This window comes from Onychostruthus taczanowskii, unplaced genomic scaffold (genome assembly GCF_017590055.1).
Source record: "Onychostruthus taczanowskii isolate IOZ18803 unplaced genomic scaffold, ASM1759005v1 scaffold183, whole genome shotgun sequence".
NCBI classification, from domain to species: Eukaryota; Metazoa; Chordata; class Aves; order Passeriformes; family Passeridae; genus Onychostruthus; species Onychostruthus taczanowskii.
This window is the reverse complement of record NW_024499051.1, coordinates 538,926-560,025: the sequence shown is the minus strand read 5'-3', so window position 1 is coordinate 560,025 and position 21,100 is coordinate 538,926. Positions and strand designations below refer to the sequence as shown.

Genomic DNA, 21,100 nt, shown 5'->3' with positions numbered 1-21,100 from the left:
AGACAACAGTGAATAGTGTAAGACTGTCATATCCCCTGCCTGGTTTGTTGTACATGAAGAAGTCAAGTTAAGAACTATCAAGATACCAATGAAAGCATAAAATAAGGCAATGAATACTCAGCAAATAAGCTGATATTTCAAGACCGTCTTGAGTTAAGATAAACTCATATTAACACTTTGCCTACACAATAACCCTTCATGTGTTTTTTATAAGTTCAATAGTTCCTAATTTTTAATGATTCATTATACATATATGGATGGCTACAGAAAACAAAACTATGTTTTGAAAAACATCTGGCATAATTTTAAGCGAAGTTCCTAAAGACATTCAGATAAACAATTAATAGCCAAAATTTACAATACATTTCCAATAAGAATAATAATTTGCATTGGCATATATGCTGCTGAACAAAGGCCTTAATGCAGTTTACAAAAATAGATAATTAGGCTAAATACAGATTTAAACCATATGAAGTGCAGGTAATGATTTGTTCAGGGTCAACACAAGAAATTACAAAAGGGAAAGGCTTCAAAAGGAGAGACAGTAGGTTTCAATTAGATATTAGGAAGAAATTCCTGACTCTGAGGTTACTGAGGCACCCACATGGGTTGTTGCCCAGAGCGGCTGTGGATGCCCCATCACTCAAAGTGCTTGAGAACAGGTTTCTGAGCCAGGGGCTGGGCAACAGCACCTAGTGCAAGCTATCCCTCTCTCCCAATGGCAGGGGGGTCAGACCTAGAGGATCTCCAAGATCCCTTGTACCCCAAACCATTCTATGGTTCTTTGATTCAATGTTGTTCCTCCCTCCATGACCATTGAGCCACAGATCCCCACAATGCCCAGAACATGGAACCCACCTCTCCATGACATCAGTCCCGGGGCCAAGGGCACCATGGGCAGCGCAGCTGCTGTGGGCACTGCAGCTGTGGCAGTGCTGCTGCACGGAGCCCTCAGTGCTTGCAGCTGACACGTACCTCTGGCAGCCATGAACTGGTTCAGCTTCCTCATCCTGCTGACCGTGGCCAGGCTGGCTCACAGCATACAGAACACTTGCGGGTAAGTGGCCCTGAGGGGGAGCCACTGCAGCACTTGCGGCCTTCCCTGGAGAGTACCTGCCTGTCCCCCATGGCCAGGCCACAGCTTCCCACCCACCACAGGAAGCCCCAGTTCCTTGCCAGCAACCAGGTGCTGGCATGGACAGACGCACAACCCATGGGCTTCCCTGGCCTGCTGTGTGTGCAAGCCCTTGTGGGGAGGGCAGAGGGCTGAGCTTCAGCCTGAGCCACAGCAGGCCATGAAGCAGCACGGAAATTACTTTCTGCTTGCAGATGGACTTGCGGCCTCCGACCCATGATGTCTGACTCCATACCTCATGATGACGCCATGACACGCATTGTGGGTGGCACAGGGGCCAAGCCAGGGGCCTGGCCGTGGATGGTCAGCATCCAGCACCCCTGGATACCAGGCCCAGGGCATTGGTGTGGAGGGTCCCTCATCACTGCAGAGTGGGTCCTCACAGCAGCCCACTGCTTTGACAAGATCAAGTAAGAAGGAGCAGGCAATAGGGACACCCCCACAATACCAGCAGGTGACCTGTCAGCAGCACCACCTGCTACTCCCATTCCCTTTCCTCTCAGGCAGCCAGGCTGCCACGCTGCTCAGGAGAAGCCTGGGCTTGTGCCAAGGCTTCCTAGCAGCCTCTAGCTTGACATTCCCTCAGCCTAAGTTGTGTGTGAAGGCACTCACATCTGCCAGAGCACTGCTCCCTCTCTGCCTTGCCAAGCAGAGGTCTAGAAACTGCTGGGCTGCTGTGGGACATGGCTCTGCTCCCTCTCAGCCCTCCGTCCATCTTCCTTTCAGGAAAATCGGCATCTTGAATGTCGTGATTGGGGCCACCCAATTGACTCAGCCAGGCCCTGGAGCACAAGTGCGCAAGATTAAGAAGCTATTTCGTCACAAAAACTATAAGAAAAGGGATATAAGTAATGACATTGCCTTGCTGGAACTGAATGAGCCTGTACAGTGCAGCTCCTACATCCAGGTGGCCTGTGTGGCTGACCCCACCCTAAGAGTCTCAGAGCTGCAAAACTGCTGGATTGCTGGCTGGGGTTCAACCGCAGAAGAAGGTGAGTTCCCAAGAGAGACTCTTGCCTGCACAGCTAGGTCAGCACACTGGGGAGACGTCTTGCGCTTCCCCACAGCAGAGGGCATACCCAGGCTGATGGACGTACACCTCTGCAGAGATGGGACTGGCCTGCTCCCCAAAGGCAGGCAGCAGGATCATAGCACCCCAGTGCCTCTGGAGAGGCAAAACTACCAAGGGAAGGGTAGCCTCTCCAGAGAGGGGAGGAGGAGAACTGGCAAGGAGCTGCTGGGGTCTCATTCCGTTCTCTGCTCACATTTGAAGACTCAAGTGATCACCTCCAGGAGGCCAAGGTCCAGCTCATTGATGTCCAGCTCTGCAACAGCAGTGGATGGTATGCAGGGAAAGTCCACACCCACAACGTGTGTGCTGGTTACCCGCATGGCCGCATCGACACCTGCCAGGTAGGAGCGTGCCACAAGCCACTCAGCCCCCAGCAGCACTGGCAGCCAGGGCAGCACCGCCCCAACACAGCCCAGGGCCTGCTTTGCCTGGCCACTCAGTCGCCCTCCCAGCCCCAGCTCCCCACCGACTGCTCTGGGGGCTTCCCACACATCCCCATCCACACCTGCCTGCCCAGGATTCCCCTTGTGCCAGAAACCCCAAGAGCCCAGCTAATGCTCCTGGTAGCAGAGGTCCAGGTGCCACATGTCCATCCTCTGCACATGCAGGAGTCCTGTGCAGAAATGACAGAGAGAGCCCTACACTATAGGACCCCATGTCATTCACAGCCAAGCTTCTGGAGGCTCAAGCGCTTGGGTACAGTTCTGGCAAGGGCTATGAGAGAGAAGGAGACAGCTTAGTGCTGACAGGGGCCACCCAACACCACCTTAATCCTCTGTGCTCTGCTGCAGGGTGACAGTGGTGGTCCGCTCATGTGCCAGGACAACCATGCTGATTACTGGTGGGTTGTTGGAGTGACCAGCTGGGGAAGAGGCTGTGCCAGAGCAAAGCGGCCTGGAATCTACACCTCCACTCAGCACTTCTATGACTGGATTCTGGCCCACATGGGGCTGAACCCATTTGGAAGTGCTTCCTGAACAGCAGGGTGGGCAGGATCCAGGGCACATTGCAGTGCATAGCAATTGTTTTCTGCGGGGGAATGCCTGCTGATAAAAAGGCAGCCTCAGGGTCAAAACTCTGTCCTGACCATACTCCTCTCCTCTGTGCATGCAGACACTGGAGATGACTTAGTTGTTGAAGTAAAGTTGCCTATGGTCACAGGGAACCATGTTTTCAGTGCAATTCCAACTCCTGGGCCAAGTCAGTGCTATTCCAGGCAATTCCAACTCCAGGCAATTCCAACTCCTGGGCAAAATAAGGACAGCCACAACTGGCAACTGCAGAATGGGCCTGAGGACAGATGTGCCAGGCACAAAGGGACAGAGCAGCTCCAAAGAGCTACTCACAGCCAGAATGCCTGGTCAGAGGTGGAGAGTGCCATGAGCCACCATGGGCTGGAGAAACTTGATACATCAAGCCTAGGAAAGGGATAGAAAAAAAGCAGACACCTTGGGGGTGGTGCTCAAATGCACATGGGCTGCAGATTAGGACCTGGTGTGAACCTGGGCTAAGGGAACAGTTCTGGGAAACTCCCAAGCATGACAAGGGAAACTCCTGGCTGGAGTGCCAGTACCCTAAAGCAGAGCCAGATTTCACAGGCAGTAAAGGGACATTGATTTGCCAAGTGGTCACACTTCACAGATACTCAAAGGAAGTGCTGGGGTCATTCTGGGGAGAGGAACCTGTCAGGAACTGTGGAAAAGTACACCAGGAACGCCATGGAAGGCCAAGGTGAGTAGGCCAACACCACCTACAACACCAAGGCTGTTGACAAATGCTCCAGCAGTGGTGCCCTTGGGTCCCATCTGGGCTGCCAAAGTGCTGTGAGGAAACTCCCCTGTGTGACCATTCTGGAGACACAGGTGACTCCAACGAGCTCATGGTTGCCCCAGCTGATTTCCTATTCACACTACTGTCACCCAGTCAGAGCAGTTTTTCATACCCATTCAACCTCAGGATTCTCCCAGCAGACTCACAGATGTCACATTTCATAAAGAGCCTCCAGCTCCTGCTGCAGCTCTCAGTGTTCATTCAAATCCCTGGCCAGTGCCACAGCTCCCTGTGCTCTCTGTTATGCAAAGCATGGGCAGTTCACAGCCTCTGGTCCCAGGTTCCTGCCAGCCAGAGCTCAATCTGCAGCTGGCACTGCAGCTGCACACCCAGCTCCCTGCCCCAAATGGATTCCTCAGCTGCTGCCTGCCCCGGGGACTGCAGAGCCTCATCCTGCAAGAAGAGGGGCCTAAAGAAAGCAGCAGAGAACCTTCTTACAAGGGCAGGTCCTGATAGGACAAGGGGCAATGGCTTTACAGTGACAGAGGGTATGTGCTAATCACATATCCTCTGAACAGAGAGAAACATAGCTCTCTCTCAGGATTTTCCTGGGAAGCTGTCAGAAGCTGTGAGAAAGCTCAGAGAAAAGAATGAGAAACAATTCTTATCTCCAGTTGCTGCACCTGTTGTTGTGCAAATGTGGAATGTGTTATGGACATTTGTTTACCAGAGGGTGATTTTTTAATTACACTCTGTTGATGGTGGTTTGGATTCATTGACCAATTGGATCCACATGTGTGTCGTGACTGTCTGGCAAGGGCAATGGGTTTTTCTTAATAGTGTAGTATAATAAAGCAATTGATCAGCCTTCTGCAATCATGGAGTCAATGCTCATTATTCCCACATTGGGGACATCTTGCTACAATAAGGGTAGCTTCAGCTAGGATCAAAGGAAGGAAATCTTGATTCTGAGAGTACTGAGGCAAAGGCATGGGTTGCCCAGAGCACCTGTTGATGTTCCATTCCTGAAAGTGTTCAAGGACAACTTCTGAGCCAGGCTCTGAACAACTGGTTCTAGTGAAGGCCATGCCTCCATGCCCAAGGCAAGGGTGTTGGAGCCAAATGATCACCAAGGTCCCTTCCAACCCAAACCATTTTGTGGCTCACCGATTCCATGTTGCCCCTCCCCCAGTGGGTCCCCATGGCACAGAACACCACAGTGCCCAGAACACAGAACCCCCATCACTGTGACATCAGCCCCGGGGCACCACAGGCAGCACAGCTGCTGCAGGCACTGCGGCTGTGGCTGTGCTGCTGCATGGAGCCCTCAGTGCTTGCAGCTGACGCGTGCCTCTGGCAGCCATGAATTGGCTCAGCCTCCTCATCCTGCTGACCATGGCTGGGATGATGCACGGGTCATGGGACAACTGTGGGTAAGTGGCCCCAGACCCTGGTGGGGAGCCGCAGCCTTCCCTGGAGAGTACCCGCCTGTCCCCCATGGCTGGGCCACAGCTTCCCACCCACCACAGGAAGCCTCAGCTCCTTGCCAGCAACCAGGCGCTGGCACGGACAGACACACAACCCATGGGCTTCCCTGGCCTGCTGTGTGTGCAAGCCCTTGTGGGGAGGGCAGAGGGCTGAGCTTCAGCCTGAGCCACAGCAGGCCATGAAGCAGCACGGAAATTACTTTCTGCTTGCAGAGGGATATGTGGGCTCCGACCCATGGTGTATGAGTATGAGTACATGGATCATGACGACGGCACAACACGCGTCGTAGGTGGTGCAGATGCCAAGCCAGGAGCCTGGCCCTGGATTGTCAGCCTTAAGCATCCTGCAGTACCAGGCACAAGACACCTCTGTGGGGGATCTCTCATCACGGCAGAGTGGGTCCTCACAGCAGCCCACTGCTTTGACAAGATCAGGTAAAGACATACCAGAAATGGGGACATCCCCCACCAACAGGTACTCTGTCAGCAGCATCACCTGCTACTCCCATTCCCTTTCCTCTCAGGCAGCCAGGCTGCCACACTGCTCAGGAGAAGCCTGGGCTTGTGCCAAGGCTTCCTAGCAGCCTCTAGCTTGACATTCCCTCAGCCTAAGTTGTGTGTGAAGGCACTCACATCTGCCAGAGCACTGCTCCCTCTCTGCCTTGCCAAGCAGAGGTCTAGAAACTGCTGGGCTGCTGTGGGACATGGCTCTGCTCCCTCCCAGCCCTCTCTTCATCTGCTTTCCAGGAAAATTGGCATGGTATATCTGGTGATTGGTGCCACTCAGTTGACTAAGCCAGGACATGGAGCACAACTGCGACGGATTAAGAAGTTAGTGCGTCATGAACGTTATAATCCAAGTGACAAAAGTAATGACATTGCCTTGCTGGAACTGAGCAAGCCTGTTGACTGCAATCCCTATGTCCAGCTGGCCTGTGTGGCTGACCCCACCCTAAACCTGTCAGACCTGCAGAACTGCTGGGTGGCAGGTTGGGGTTCTACTGCTGCAAGAGGTGAGTTCCCAAGAGAGACTCCAGAGCCAGCTCAGCACACTGAGGAGAGAGCTTGCGCTTCCCCACAGCAGAGGCCAAACCCAGGCTGATGGATGTGTACCTCTGCAGAGATGAGCCTGGCCCGCTCCCCAAAGGCAGGCAACAGGATCATAGCACCCCAGTGCCTCTGGAGAGACAAAACCATGCCCTAGGAAAGGGGATCCCCTAAAGCAGTGGAGCAGAATTTTCAAGGAGCTACAGGGGGATAATTCCTTTCTCTGCTCACAGCTCAAAACTCAAGTGATGTCCTACAGGAGGCCAAGGTCCAGCTCATTGATGTCCAGCTCTGCAACAGCAGTGACTGGTATGCAGGGAAAGTCCACACCCACAACGTGTGTGCTGGTTACCCGCATGGCCGCATCGACACCTGCCAGGTAGGAGCGTGCCATGAGCCACTCAGCCCCCAGCAGCACTGGCAGCCAGGGCAGCACCGCCCCAACACAGCCCAGGGCCTGCTTTGCCTGGCCACTCAGTCGCCCTCCCAGCCCCAGCTCCCCACCGACTGCTCTGGGGGCTTCCCACACATCCCCATCCACACCTGCCTGCCCAGGATTCCCCTTGTGCCAGAAACCCCAAGAGCCCAGCTAATGCTCCTGGTAGCAGAGGTCCAGGTGCCACATGTCCATCCTCTGCACATGCAGGAGTCCTGTGCAGAAATGACAGAGAGAGCCCTACACTATAGGACCCCATGTCATTCACAGCCAAGCTTCTGGAGGCTCAAGCGCTTGGGTACAGCTCTGGCATGGGCTGTGGAAGAGATGGAGACAGCCCCAGTGCTGACAGGGGCCACCTAACACCACCTTAATCCTCTGTGCTCTACTGCAGGGTGACAGTGGTGGTCCTCTCATGTGCCAGGAGAAAAACAGTGATTTCTTCTGGATTGTTGGAGTGACCAGCTGGGGAAGAGGCTGTGCCAGAGCAAAGCGGCCTGGAATCTACACCTCCACTCAGTACTTCTATGACTGGATTGGCATCCACATCGGCCTGGAGACAATTGAAAATGTTTCTTGAGCACCAGGGTGGGCAGCATCAAGGACACATTGCAGTGCACAGCAAGTGTATCCTGCTTGGGCAAAGCCTGCTGATCCAAAGGCAGCCTCAGGGTCAAAACCCTGCTCTGTCCTGACCACACTCCTCTCTGCACACACACACTGGAGTTGAATTAATCGTTGAAATAAAGTTACCTTTGTTCACAGGGAACGACCTTTTCAGAATTCCAACTCCTGGGCAAGACAACTGCCATGCTCAGCACCTGCAGAATAAACCTGGAGAGTGGGGACAGAGTGGCTCCAAATATCTGCAAAGTGAGAAGAGAGAAGAGTGCTCTGAGCCACCATGGGCTGGAGGAACCTGCTACATCCAGCCTCGCAAAGGGATAGGAAAAATGCACACACCTTGGGGGTGGTGCTCAAATGCACATAAGCTGGTGATTAGGACCTGGTGTGAGCCTGGGCTAAGGGAACAATCCTGGGAAACTCCCAAGCATGACAAGGGAAACTCCTGGCTCCTGACTGGAGTGCCAGTGCCCTAAAGCAGAGCCAGATTTCACAGGCAGCAAAGGGGGATTGATGTGCCAAGTGGTCACACTTCACAGATACTCAAAGGAAGTGCTGGGGTCATTCTGGGGAGAGGAACCTGTCAGGAACTGTGGAAAAGTACACCAGGAATGCCATGGAAGGCCAAGGTGAGTGGGCCAACACCACCTGCAACACCAAGGCTGTTCACAGGCAGGGCCAACCTGTGAGCCAGGGGAAAATGATGCCTGGACATGGCTCCATATTTGGGAGGAGACGAGGGCAGAGAAAAGGGGGAGTTGAGGAAGATGAGAAGGGCTGTAATAGCCTGGCCAATGGAGAGAAGGAGCAGTCAAAGGGCCAGCTGCACAGAGGCAAACTGCAGCATGGTGGGCTCATTTGTCTGAGGGCTGTAGATAATCACCACAGGGTGGGAAAGAACCTTCTTATCTCAACTCTTTAATTAACAAATCATCTACAAACCGTGCAAATGTGCACTCTAATTTTAAACCCTTTCAATCAAAATTTTATACTGGGGCCTGGGAAGGTGGGGTGTGGGAGTGGGGATGGGGAATGGTAAAGAATCTTGGAATGCCTTGGGGAAGACATGTGCCAAGCACATTCTCTTGGCTTCCAGGCCAGTGGAGTCTCAGAGTGGGTGGCACTCTTCCCTTTGTATTAATCAAGATGGGCTGTGCTGAGAACAGCCACCCCACATCTGTACTGGTCCCTTCCACCCTGACTTATGTCAGGGGCTGCTAGCTTACAATACTGAGTGCAAGAGTCTCACTCAAGGCTGCAGAATGCCATTACCCTGCCCAGTGAGGAGACCAGCTTAGAGTCACCCAATCACCCTGGCACAACTTTACTTGTGCCTTGGCAAAATCCTACTGCCCATAAGAATTTCTGTCAGTGTTGCACAAGCTCAGCCACAGGTGTCCTCTTAACTACAAGAATATTTCCCGTCATGTCAAAAACCACAAGGGACGTAAAACTCCTTTTTATGGCAAAAAGGGACTTCCACCCCCTTCTGTGTGTGCCCAGGAACCCTGGCACAAGGCACACAAGGCTCTCCCTGTGCCTCTCTCCAAAACCCTTTGAGCAGAGACTCGAGTGTCCTAGCAGAGACTCAATGCCCCCCACGCCACATCTTATGGGGGCCTTCACAACTCCTCTGTGGCCGCCTTACAGTGATTATGCTGTGCATGCCTTCACCCTCTACCAGTGATTTCATCACCTCTGCAACAAATGCCACAACAATAGAAAGGCTCAAATGCACCCATATAATTTACACAGAGTCTGCGCATGGAATTGTAACACGCCCCATTTAGCTCCTTCCTGCTCTAAAGATCCCGATGAACTCACCTGCTGCCAACAGCTGCCATGTTTGGAGGAGCGAGGCTCTAAGGGTACTTCTCTACAGTCCCATCTGGGCTGCCATAGTGCTGAAGAAACTCCCCTGTGTGACCATTCCAGAGGCGCAGGGGGCGCCAACAATCCGATGGTCGCCCTGTTTGACTCCCTACTGATGCCACTCTCACCCAGTCAGAGCAGGTTTCTGTTGCAGTATGATGTCATGGCTTGCCTCAGTTACCCCAGTCGTTCCCCAGGTGTCAATCACATCTCCTTTCTCCAACCCTGACTCCTGCTGGGCACTGTCTATCAACCCAGAAATTCCAGAGGAGCATCAAGTGATTGGGCAGATTCAAAAGATGCCCCCCACAACATTGGAAAGGCATTGGGGCATTCAGGCATCCTTTTCCCTGAGGCCTTCTCCCCCTGTACCTGGATTGGTGGTCCCTGTGTTCCCTCCCCTCCCCCTCTCCCCTGGGTAAAAAGGGCAAGCACCACACACGCGGCAAGGGAGTTCTTGTGGAGTTGTTGCTACATACAGGGGTCATGTGGTCCTGAATAAAAGCTCTGGATTAAACCCTCCATCAGGACTGACTCCTTCCTTCACCATCGCCTTAAAAGGTTTCTCCAGCACAGAGAGGTCTGAGGAGTGACCCTCTTCTACCAAGAAGCTCTAGCCTGTAAGCACTGGAGCTCGGACATGTCTAGGCTTACTCCATCGTGCCCAGCTGCAACTCATAGCTAGCCAGTGTCTCTGGGATGAAAACACCACAGCTGCCACTATTTGGCTCAGCAGCAGGAGCCAGACAAGCCAAGGCACGTCCCATGCAGTGATACTGGTAAAAACCAATAGGTTTCCATATCCATTCAACCTCAGGATTCTCCCAGCAGACTCACAGATGTCACATTTCATAAAGAGCCTCCAGCTCCTGCTGCAGCTCTCAGTGTTCATTCAAATCCCTGGCCAGTGCCACAGCTCCCTGTGCTCTCTGTTATGCAAAGCATGGGCAGTTCACAGCCTCTGGTCCCAGGTTCCTGCCAGCCAGAGCTCAATCTGCAGCTGGCACTGCAGCTGCACACCCAGCTCCCTGCCCCAAATGGATTCCTCAGCTGCTGCCTGCCCCGGGGACTGCACAGAAGAAGGGGCCTAAAGAAAGCAGCAGAGAACCTTCTTACAAGGGCAGGTCCTGATAGGACAAGGGGCAATGGCTTTACAGTGACAGAGGTAGATGTAGATAAGATCATAAGAAGGAATTCCGGATTGTGAGGCTACTGAGGCACTGGCATGAGTTTGTTCAAAGGCTGCTCTCAAGCCAAGCTCTGGACACTCTGGACAACTGGGTCTAGTACAAGACCCTCCCAATCCCTCCCTGGGATCCCTAGTGCTATCCCTCCCTGCCCATGGCAGGGGGTTGGAGTTAATGATCTCCAAGATTCCTTCCACCCCAAACCATTCTATTTCTCCTTGATTTGATGTTGCCCCTCCCCCACTGGACCCCCTTGACATAGGCCACAGTGCTCAGAATACAGAACCCACCCCTCCATGACATCAGCCCCAGGGTCAAGGGCACCACGGGCAGCACGGCTGCTGTGGGCACTGCGGCTGTGCTATTGTCCAGAGCCCTCAGTGCTTGCAGCTGACACGTGCCTCTGGCAGCCATGAATTGCTTTGGCCTCCTCATCCTGCTGACTGTGGCTGGGCTGGCACAGAGCATCCAGAACACTTGCGGGTAAGAGGCCCCGGACCCTGGGAGGGAACCACGGCAGCACTTGTGGCCTTCCCTGGAGGGTACCCGCCTGTCCCCCATGGCCAGGCCAGAGTTTCCCACCCACCACAGGAAGCCCCAGTTCCTTGCCAGCAACCAGGCGCTGGCACGGACAGACACACAACCCATGGGTTTCCCTGACCTGCTGTGTGTGCAAGCCCTTGTGGGGAGGGCAGAGGGCTGAGCTTCAGCCTGAGCCACAGCAGGCCATGAAGCAGCACGGAAATTACTTTCTGCTTGCAGATGGACTTGCGGCCTCCGACCCATGATGTCTGACTCTGGTTACAAGAGTCGTGACTCCGGCAATACACGCATTGTGGGTGGCACAGGGGCCAAGCCAGGAGCCTGGCCATGGATGGTCAGCATCCAGCATCCGAGGATACCAGGCACAAAGCATTTCTGTGGAGGGTCCCTCATCAGGGCAGAGGGGGTCCTCACAGCAGCCCACTGCTTTGACCTCATTTTGTAAGAAGGGGCAGGCAATGGGGACATCTCCATAACACCAGCAGGTGCCCTGTCAGCAGCACCACCTGCTACTCCCATTCCCTTTCCTCTCAGGCAGCCAGGCTGCCACACTGCTCAGGAGAAGCCTGGGCTTGTGCCAAGGCTTCCTAGCAGCCTCTAGCTTGACATTCCCTCAGCCTAAGTTGTGTGTGAAGGCACTCACATCTGCCAGAGCACTGCTCCCTCTCTGCCTTGCCAAGGTCTAGAAACTGCTGGGCTGCTGTGGGACATGGCTCTGCTCACTCTCAGCCCTCTCTCCATCTGCCTTCCAGTAACACCACCTTGGTCTACGTGGTGATTGGGGCCACCCGGTTAAGTCAGCTGGGTCCTGGGGCACAAGTCCGCCAAATTAAGAAGTTGCTGCGTCATGAAAACTATCAGAGACGTGACATGAGCAATGACATTGCCTTGCTGGAGCTGAGCAAGCCTGTCCAGTGCAGCCCCTACATCCAGCTGGCCTGTGTTGCTGATGCTATCTTAGGAGTGTCAGTGTCACAAGAGCATAACTGCTGGATTGCTGGCTGGGGTGCCACCACTGCAAAAGGTGAGCTCCAAAGAGGGACTCCAGAGCCAGCTAAACACACTGGGGAGATGGTTTGGGCTTCCCCATAGCAGAGGCCAAACCCAGGCTGCAGGACATACAGACGTCTACAGAGATGGGCCTGGTCTGATCCCCAGAGGCAGGCAGCAGGGTCAGAGTGCCCCAGTGCCTCTTCAGAGGCAAAGCCATGTCCTAGGGAAGGGGATCCCCCACAGAAAAGGGAGAAGAACGGGGAAGGAGCTGCTCGTGGCTTGTTTCTTTCTGTGTTCACAGATAAAACCCCAAGTGATGACCTCCAGGAGGCCAAGGTACGCCTCATCAATATCCAGCTCTGCAACAGGACCTTCTGGTACTCAGGGAAAATCCACACCCACAACTTGTGTGCTGGTTACCCGCATGGCCGCATCGACACCTGCCAGGTAAGAGTCTTAATCCTCTGTGCTCTGCTGCAGGGTGACAGTGGTGGTCCGCTCATGTGCCAAGACAACCATGCTGATTACTGGTGGGTTGTCGGAGTGACCAGCTGGGGAAAAAGCTGTGGCAGAGCAAGGCGTCCCGGAGTCTACACCTCCACTCAGTACTTCTATGACTGGATTCTGGCCCACATGGGCACAAACAATGTTTAAATTGCTTCTTGAGTACCAGGGCAGCCTCCAGGGTGTGCCACAGTGCACAGCAATTGTTTCCTGCAGGGGCAATGCCTGCTGATAAAAAGGCAGCCTCAGGGTCAAAACCCTTCTCTGTCCTGACCACACTCCTCTACTCTGTACATGCACACACTGGAGCTGACTTAGTGGTTGAAGTAAAGTTACCAATCATCACCGGGAACCATCTTTTTGACTGAATTCCAACTGCTGGACAAGGCAAGGACTTCCATATTCCACACCTGCAGATTGAGCAGCCTGGACATGGCTCCATATTTGGGAGGAGACGAGGGCAGAGAAAAGGGGGATGAGAAGGGCTGTATAAGCCTGGCCAGTGGAGAGAAGGAGCAATCAAAGGGCCAGCTGCACAGAGGCAAACTGCAGCATGGTGGGCTCGTTTGCCTGAGGGCTGTAGATAATCACCACAGGGTGGGAAAGAACCTTCTTATCTCAACTCTTTAATTAACAAATCATCTAGGTAGTGTACAAATTCACCCCAAGATTTTGTACCCATTTATTCAACCCCAGAATTTTCATTTTGGGGAAAAAATAAATGGTAGGGCATCCTGCAACTCCTCAGGGAAGACATGTACAAAGCTACTCTCTGTCACTGCAAAGCCAGTACCCCTTGTCCTATCAGCACATCTAACAATCATGGATTATCTGGAAGACTGTCCATGGTAAATCCTCCTCTCAGTCTTGTGCCCACTCTTAGGTAGCCTCTCTGCCCTGCTGACCTGAGGTATCATGGGCCTATTGAGCTAGGAAAAACTTCCCCTTGTGTTACCAATCTAAATTTATCTGTAACACCTTGATTTTTTAGCCTGATCCACCTGTTCATTGTTGCCTGACTCTTCAGCACGGGGACATCTACATGACAGGCTTTAATTATCATATTCTCTACCCAGGCACTGATGTCTTGCCATTCTTCAGCAGCCCAGACTGGTTTTCCTCTACACTGTATTTGGCCTTTTTCCACCCTTTCAGCCACCCCCAGACTGTTTGCTACCCGCCACCAGTCAGTGTAGTGGTAGAGTGTTGTCCACTTCTCTTACACAGAAATGTCCAAAGCCAGCTGGGCTATTTTCAGGTCTGCAATCTGACCAGATCCACCTCGTTCTTCAGTAGCTTCTGCAGCTCACAACATAGGGCTCCACACAGCTCTTTTCCATTTCCTACTGGTCACTACAGTACAGCAGAATCCATCAGTGAAGAGGATGTATCATCCTTCACTTTCAGGTCGCTGGTTATATGGTAGGGCTTCCTCAGCACACATTACCTGCTCTTCCTCTTCTGATGATAATCAAAAGTTCTTGCCTTTGGACCAGTTTGCGATGACTGCCAAGATCCCAGGTCAATTTGGGTTTCCTATTCAAGCTCACATGCTATGAGGGTGATCCATTTACTCCAGGTAGCATCTGTGGCATGATGTATTGCAGGGACCTTTCCTTTAAATATCCAGCCCAGCACTGGTAGTCAGGGTACAAGAAGGAGCTGTGTTTCAGTGCCAGTCACTTCTGAAGCAGCTTGAACCCCTTCATAAGCTGCAAGAATCTCTTCCTCAGTTCAGGCATAGCTGGCCGCAGATTCTGTATGCATGACTCCAAAACCCAAGAGGTCAGCCTCAGGTCTTCCCAGGTCCCTTCTGCCAGAGGCTCCAGGAAGGACCATGCTCCATGGCTGTGGTGTGGAGCACATTCTTCATATCCTGTCCTGTCCTGACAGGCCCAAGTGCTACTGCATGGGCAATCTCATGCTTGATCTACTCCAAAGCTTGCTGTTACTCAGGGCCCCGGTCAAAATAATTTTTGTTTTGTGTCATGAGGTTGAAAGGTCTTACAATCTGGCTGTATTCCAGGATGTGCATTCTCCAAAAGCCCAAAGTGCCTAGGAAAGCTTGTGTTTCTTTCTTGCTGGTCAGTGGGGACATAGCACTTATCTTATTAATTATATCTGTTGGCATCAGTCTGCATCCATCTTGCCACTTCACCCTGTGAGAGACAACTGCTCACTTTGAAAATTTAAAGAGGTTTATTAAACCTTAACAAAAATACAACAAAGGACTACATAAGAAAAAAGCTGCAGCACTGGGAACTGCTCCTCACGCATACCATGCAGCCAATTCGTCTTCAAGATGGATGCTCAATCTTTTATACCCCTGGGGGTTGCATCAGCCAGCCCTGGCCCCTCCTAAAGTCTGTCAGTCAGCTCTTCTTTGCCATTTATCGGTGGAGTCTGCTTTCTTGTAACTTGATTGGAGGGTCAGGTGTTGTCATGCCCCACCTCCTTAGCAACAAGCTTTTCCATGCCCGACTGCCCCATGCAAGGGACACATCTGCACGCATTCTTTTTACCTGTCCTAGGCCACCCCGGCTGTCTGATGGTAACAATACAGGGGGGAAAAGGGAACCATGGGGAGAACAGAGGACACCTAAACTATAATAACATAACTATACATCACGAAAGCTTTTCTTAATATTCACACAATAGTTATCCCTTAACTGCGAGAGCCAATCATCTCATTATCCATCTATAACAACCCTTAGGAAATTAATTTCCTGGGTAGGCCCCTTGACTTTACTTCATTTGATAGCAGAACCTGCTTCAGAAGAAGACTCTGGATTATTCTCTCTCCTTTCTCATAAACATCCCCTGCCATGTTCCTTCATACAGTGATGTCATTGATGTACTGCAGATGTTCTGGAGCCTCACTCTTTTCCCATGCAGCCTGGATCAGCCCATGGCAGATGGTGGGGCTGTGTATCCACCCCCTGAGGCAGTCGGTTCCAGGTGTAATGCACACCCCTCCAGGTGAAGGCAAACTGAGGCCTGCACTCTGCTGCCAGAGCAATGGAGAAAAATGCATTGGCAATGTCAATAGTGGCGTACCACTTTACTGCCTCAGACTTCAGCTTGTACTGGAGCTCCAGCATGTCCGGCACGGCAACGCTCAGTGATGGTGTAAATTCATTTAGGCAACAATAGTCCACAGTCAATCTCCATTCCCCATCAGACTTGCACAAAGGCCAAATGGGCTGGTGAAGCATGAATGGGTCTTACTGATCACTCCCTGGCTCTCCAGCTCACGCATCACATTATGTATGGGAATCACAGAGTCTCAGTTTTTGTGGTATTGCCAATGATGTACTATAGTGGTGGCCACTGGTACCTGCTGTTCTTCCACCCTCAGGAGTCCTACTGCAGAAGGGTACTTTGAGAAACCAGGCAGGGTGTCTAAAGACAGAGGGCACTCCGTCTTCACAGCAGGTATTCCAAAAGCCCTCCTGAGTCCTTTAGGGTCTTTGAAATAACCACTCCTGAGGAAATCTACTCCTGAAATATATGGGACCTCGGGACCAGTCACAATAAGGTGTTTACTCCACTCCTTCCCAGTCAACTGTACCTCAGCTTCCAACAGAGTCAACTGCTGCGACTCCCCTGTTGACCCAACAATAGAAACAGGTTCTGTCCCCACATGTCCCAGTGGTATTAAAGTACATTGTGCACCAGTGTCAACCAAAGCATTGTATTTTTGTCGTTCAGTTGTGCTAGGGCATTGGATCCACACAGTCCAAATGACCCAATTTTCCCCAGCATTTACCTGGCTGGAGGCCAGGGCCCCTCTTGTCCTGGCTACTATTGACTCCCTCTGCGAACATCCCAGAGGTTCCTTCAAGGGGAAGAACATATCATCGTCTTTTCTGTTATACCTGGCAGCTCATCTACAGGAAACTGTAGCTGCATATCTTATGGTAGAATACCCATGTTAGTAGTTTCCTCCTTTAGTTTACACACCTGTGCTGCCAGACAGAAATTAGTTTTCCATCCCACCTCAAATCTTCCCCATGCTCACACAGAAAGAGCCACAGGTCAGCTTGTGGGGTGTACCACCTCTCCCTAGCTGGGGCCATCTGCATCAGATAAAAGGGCATCTGCACTGTGCTGATGAGACTTAGAGAAGGTCCTCTTTCATCTCCTTCCTGAGTTTCTGATGGGTCTCTTCAGTCCTGTCTTTCACTTTCTGTATATGCGCCGCCAGGTGTGTTGCCACAGCTAAGATTTTTGCTTCTCTTGGGCCATGCACAGTGTCTTCATAGTACCAGAGCCTCTTTGTCCTAGCAGTACTGTCTCGTCCCTCTCCTTCCACTGCAACATTGCTATGACAGGGGTGTACATGCGTGGCTGGATTTGTGCAAGTTTGAGCCACATCACTGCCATACATTTTACGATGTCTGGACTCTCAGGGGTTTGTATTGGAACTTACCAATATTACTGAATGGGACTGCCTTTGGCCTGTCTGTCCTCAGCTGCTGACCAAATAGCGGCACCTGTGGTCCTTCCTCCCAGAGATGCTATTCAGTTACCTGTGGTCACAGCTGGGCACGTGGAGACAAATCCGGGCATGCCCCAAGCTCCAGCGCTTACTGGCTGGAGCTTGCTGTTGATGCAGGGCCACTCCTCAGGCCTTCCTGAGCTGGAGAAACCTTTAAGGCAAGGTGAATAAAGGAGTTGGTCCTGATGGAGAGTTTTTAATCCAGAGTTTTTATTTTGGGCATGGCCTCTGAATCCTGCAACAACTCCACCGAACTCTCCCAACAGAACCCAAACCATGTGGTCTGCTTTCCCTTTTACCTGGGGAGAGGGGGCAGGGGAGGGGACCACAGGGACCACCAACCAGGTATAGGGGGAGGACGTCTCAGGTGAGAAGGACACCTGGGCTGGCCAGTGGCCCCCCAGGGGGTGGAGAGCGTCCTTTGAACCTGCCAATCACTTGATGCTCCCCTTGGAATTTCAGGGTTGATAGGCAATGCCCAGCAGGGGTCAAGGGTGGGGAAAGGAGAGGTGATTGACACCCCACCTGGGGAAGGAAATTTCAGGGAGAAACCAAGAGAACTGAGGCAAGCCATGACATCACACCATAACAGGTTTGATCATCATCTAAGAAAAGGACCTCTAGCACAGCTGGTTTTCTCAAGTATTGGGTTCCTTGCTCCATGGTCTTCCAGAGGCCTTGCTGCAGCTGAAGATCTGGGTTAAAGTATCTTTCTTTCATACTTGTTAAGAGCTGTGTCCAGAGGCTGAGAGGTTTGGGCCTCCTTGCAATCCCCTGGTCAGTACATCACATGACAGAGGTCGAAAATGCCTCACTTCAATACCATCCAAAATTGTATCATAGCCTGCAGTGTCCCAGGTTTGGACCAACCCACATAATATAGACTCATCAGGCCATTGGCTGAGATATTTTCTGAGATTGTGAAGGCTTTCTAAGGATAGAGACTTGGTGATTATTTCTGGTTCCAATTCCTCTACTGGTTGTGAGGGTCCTGACTTCCCACCATCATCCACTGGGTGAGTGGATTTAGTTTTGTGTTTCCTTCTCTGGACAGGGGTAATTGCTGTTGGCTTAGGCTCACCATCTGGCTTAGCTGCAGCCAGAGTGCCTGGGGTGTCTGCTGATTCATCCTCCTGCCCCTCTGGCTGTATTTGCTGTCCTACAGTGTCTAGCAGTGTATGATAAGCATTAGCCAGAGCCCAGCACATTGCAATGAGTTTCTTCTCTCTAGAGCTGTCATTACAATTTTTTTTTTCAGATATTTCCCTACCTCAGCTGGATTCTGAATTTGTTCAGGGTGAAAGTTTCAAACTATGGGGCACAGAATTCCTTCAGGGTTTGGCCTATGTCCTTCCACGTCCCACACCACTCAAGATTTTCCACCACTGGGGCAGATGTCTGGACAACCTCTCTGGAAATCTGAACCCTGGTTCTAAATGTCCTGTAAGTCTTAAGGAGGAGAGCTAGCAGAATTTTGAAAAAGAAAATATGGTATCTTTAACATCCAGAGGGAATGGAATATTCTCAAAAGGTGACATGCCAGATCTGAAGAGGAAGAAGGAGGTAAAAGGCTGGGAAAAATCATCCCCTACTTTTCCCCCAACAGACTGTGTGTAATTGTTAATAAATCCCAAAAAAAGACTGTCAAAGCCAGCACAGGAAAACAGCAGAGAATACCATGCCAAATAACTCTCATTACCTCTGATGTCTTTCCATAAATTATTAGCACAGAACATATCAACACAACAATTCTGATTCGCATCCCTGTTATGTAGGAGATATATACCAGGGCTAGGGTTGCCAATATATATGGATAAGAACACATGCCTAGGTGCCATGAAGCCATTATTGAACAGGCAGCATGGTAATCATTGACTATTGTAGCCAGTAAAAAGTCTTTCAGACAAGAGTGTTTTTTTGTTTTTTTTCACTTTCTCTTGCACCCTTAAGTTGGGCAACAAATTTTGTCTCATTTTGAGATTTAGAAGAGAACATCTGTGTTACCTCCTTTAGACTTTAGACTTCAAGAATCCCTTTCCACCAGTAAGGAATGAATACTAATAAATGAAAGTGAAAAAAAAAAACCCAACAAAACCCCAACATTTTTGTTGACAAACCAAATGCCAACAGGCAGGAACAAATAAAAGTAAATAACTTGTACATATCAAAGTGTTAGATCTCACTACCCCACCAGAACAAAAGGAGACCCAAAATGCTGGAGAATAGCCGTTCCTGATACATGATAAAAGATGGCATCAACTTCTCCCCCTTTGGAAGGCAGGAGCCTCATGGAGCAGACAAAGGCCCAGCAGCAGACGAAGGCCTCATGGCCCATATGACGCCAGCCTCCTCCCCATGGCAAAGAACAGCAGAACGGTCATGGCAGGTGAAATAGCTGGGCTGAAGTCATTTTGTGTGTTCTTTCCACAGCTTGGCACAGTTCACAGTGGTTTGGTGCCACTTCTCTTTCCCCCAGCTAGCTGATGACAGGAGCGGGGGCATGGCAGATTCCCCCTGGAACTCCATTTGAATCCCAACTGTCAGCTGTTTCGGTGCATTATAAAACACAGGGAAGTTACTCCCAGAGTAACTTTATTTGATGGTAAACTTCCCCTTTTCCTCTCCCAGGACCCTGAACAATGGGGGAAAGGGCACTTATATTTGGGGTACATTCCAGGGGAGGGCACAATCTTTAATAAATCAGGAGAATTGGGAGTAAAAAACCAGGTGGGAATTACAATGTATGAACCAATAAAATTCCAAGGGAAGAAAAACAGTTTCAGTAAACTGCTAAAGTTTGGAGAAATAGAAACTAGAAACTAACAATGAAAAAGATGACATAAGTTCTGGGAAAAGGCAGGGACAAAAAGAAAACAGCATAAAGAACATTTCCAAATTACAAAGCAAACCATAAACCTACTAATAAAACAAAAAGCACAATACAACAGTTTGGGTTGGAGCAGGGAAGCTCTACTCCTGCCAGTGTGATGTCCCAGTCTCAGACAAGCAGCTGCTCAGTTTGCCTCAAGGCAGCCTAAAAATCACTACTGCAGCTTCTCCGAGACAAGGAAAGGCAAAACTTTTGCCTAGGCAAAAACCAAGCCAGCCATGATAAAATCACGCCACACAGAGCCCTGAAAAACCTGGGAGGGGAGCTTTTAAAAAACACCCACACAGAACAAAAGCACTCCATTCCCCCTGCCTCACACACTCAAGGTCCCGGGGTTGAAGCCTCTTAAAGATACAGTAACAATTTCTGGAAAGAGAATAGAGGCTATCTGAATATACTGTCATAATAAATCACTCCAAGGCACTGAGGCACAGCATAGGTTGCTCAGAGCAGTGTGGAATCCTACTTTTCCCACAGTCAGGGTCAGTAGAGAAAACAGACACCAACTTCAGGAATAAGTGTAATTTACTGTAATCCAAAATTGCAAAGAAATGCAAAAGGATAAGCTAAGCAATGCATCTAATAATTGCTCTAAAAGACTGCCTACAGTGGTGAAGAAAGACACATCACAAGTTACCCTAATACTTTACCATCATCGAGGTCTGCCCATTCAGCTGGGGGAAGCCACTGTCACAACACTGGGGAATCACTATTTGCAAGCAGGAAATTCTGCAGGTGCCTTCCCCTACAGGCAACAAGGTTTCTCACTGCACTGGGAGAGGGCCCTCTTTTTATACTGTTCAATAAACAACTTTCCATAACTTCTAGAGCAGGAACATCTGGTTTTGTTCTCCTATTGGGATGCTCCCAAGGCCTTGGAGCGTTTCAGGAGGAACCAAGGGAGTTGTCTGTGATACTACACACCAAAAGAAGGCCAGATGTGGCCTTCTCCAGCTTCTAAATAGAGAAAGGAAAATCCATGTTTTGTCAGTGAGCAGATGTAGGTAACAGTTAGAAGGTAATCTAGAGACCAACTTTT

General features: G+C 50.9%; 2 protein-coding genes across 2 annotated transcripts; both read left to right on the top strand.

Moving 5' to 3' along the window:
- The first annotated feature begins 986 nt into the window (after positions 1-986).
- Positions 987-3,184, top strand: LOC121334141 (acrosin-like). The gene is made up of 5 exons (XM_041401042.1): positions 987-1,057; positions 1,330-1,545; positions 1,862-2,127; positions 2,409-2,548; positions 2,999-3,184. Exons 1-5 carry the CDS (start codon positions 987-989, stop codon positions 3,182-3,184), a joined length of 879 nt encoding a protein of 292 aa, XP_041256976.1.
- Positions 3,185-5,699: 2,515 nt separating this feature from the next.
- On the top strand, positions 5,700-12,820 carry LOC121334140 (acrosin-like). Its single transcript, XM_041401041.1, has 9 exons — positions 5,700-5,899; positions 6,212-6,511; positions 6,758-6,890; positions 7,342-7,518; positions 9,136-9,254; positions 11,393-11,614; positions 11,926-12,197; positions 12,468-12,613; positions 12,647-12,820. Exons 1-9 carry the CDS (start codon positions 5,700-5,702, stop codon positions 12,818-12,820), a joined length of 1,743 nt encoding a protein of 580 aa, XP_041256975.1.
- The last annotated feature ends 8,280 nt before the right edge of the window (positions 12,821-21,100 follow it).

Excerpts from the sequence above, each read along its gene's own strand:
- LOC121334140 (XM_041401041.1), top strand. The coding sequence starts at position 5,700 with ATGGTGTATGAGTATGAGTACATGGATCATGACGACGGCACAACACGC. Across the intron at positions 6,512-6,757 it reads GAGACTCCAGAGCCAGCTCA|TGATGTCCTACAGGAGGCCA; the intron begins GCACACTGAGGA and ends TCAAAACTCAAG. Across the intron at positions 12,198-12,467 it reads GGGTGCCACCACTGCAAAAG|ATAAAACCCCAAGTGATGAC; the intron begins GTGAGCTCCAAA and ends CTGTGTTCACAG.
- LOC121334141 (XM_041401042.1), top strand. The coding sequence starts at position 987 with ATGAACTGGTTCAGCTTCCTCATCCTGCTGACCGTGGCCAGGCTGGCT. Across the intron at positions 1,058-1,329 it reads AGCATACAGAACACTTGCGG|ATGGACTTGCGGCCTCCGAC; the intron begins GTAAGTGGCCCT and ends TTCTGCTTGCAG. Across the intron at positions 1,546-1,861 it reads CACTGCTTTGACAAGATCAA|GAAAATCGGCATCTTGAATG; the intron begins GTAAGAAGGAGC and ends TCTTCCTTTCAG.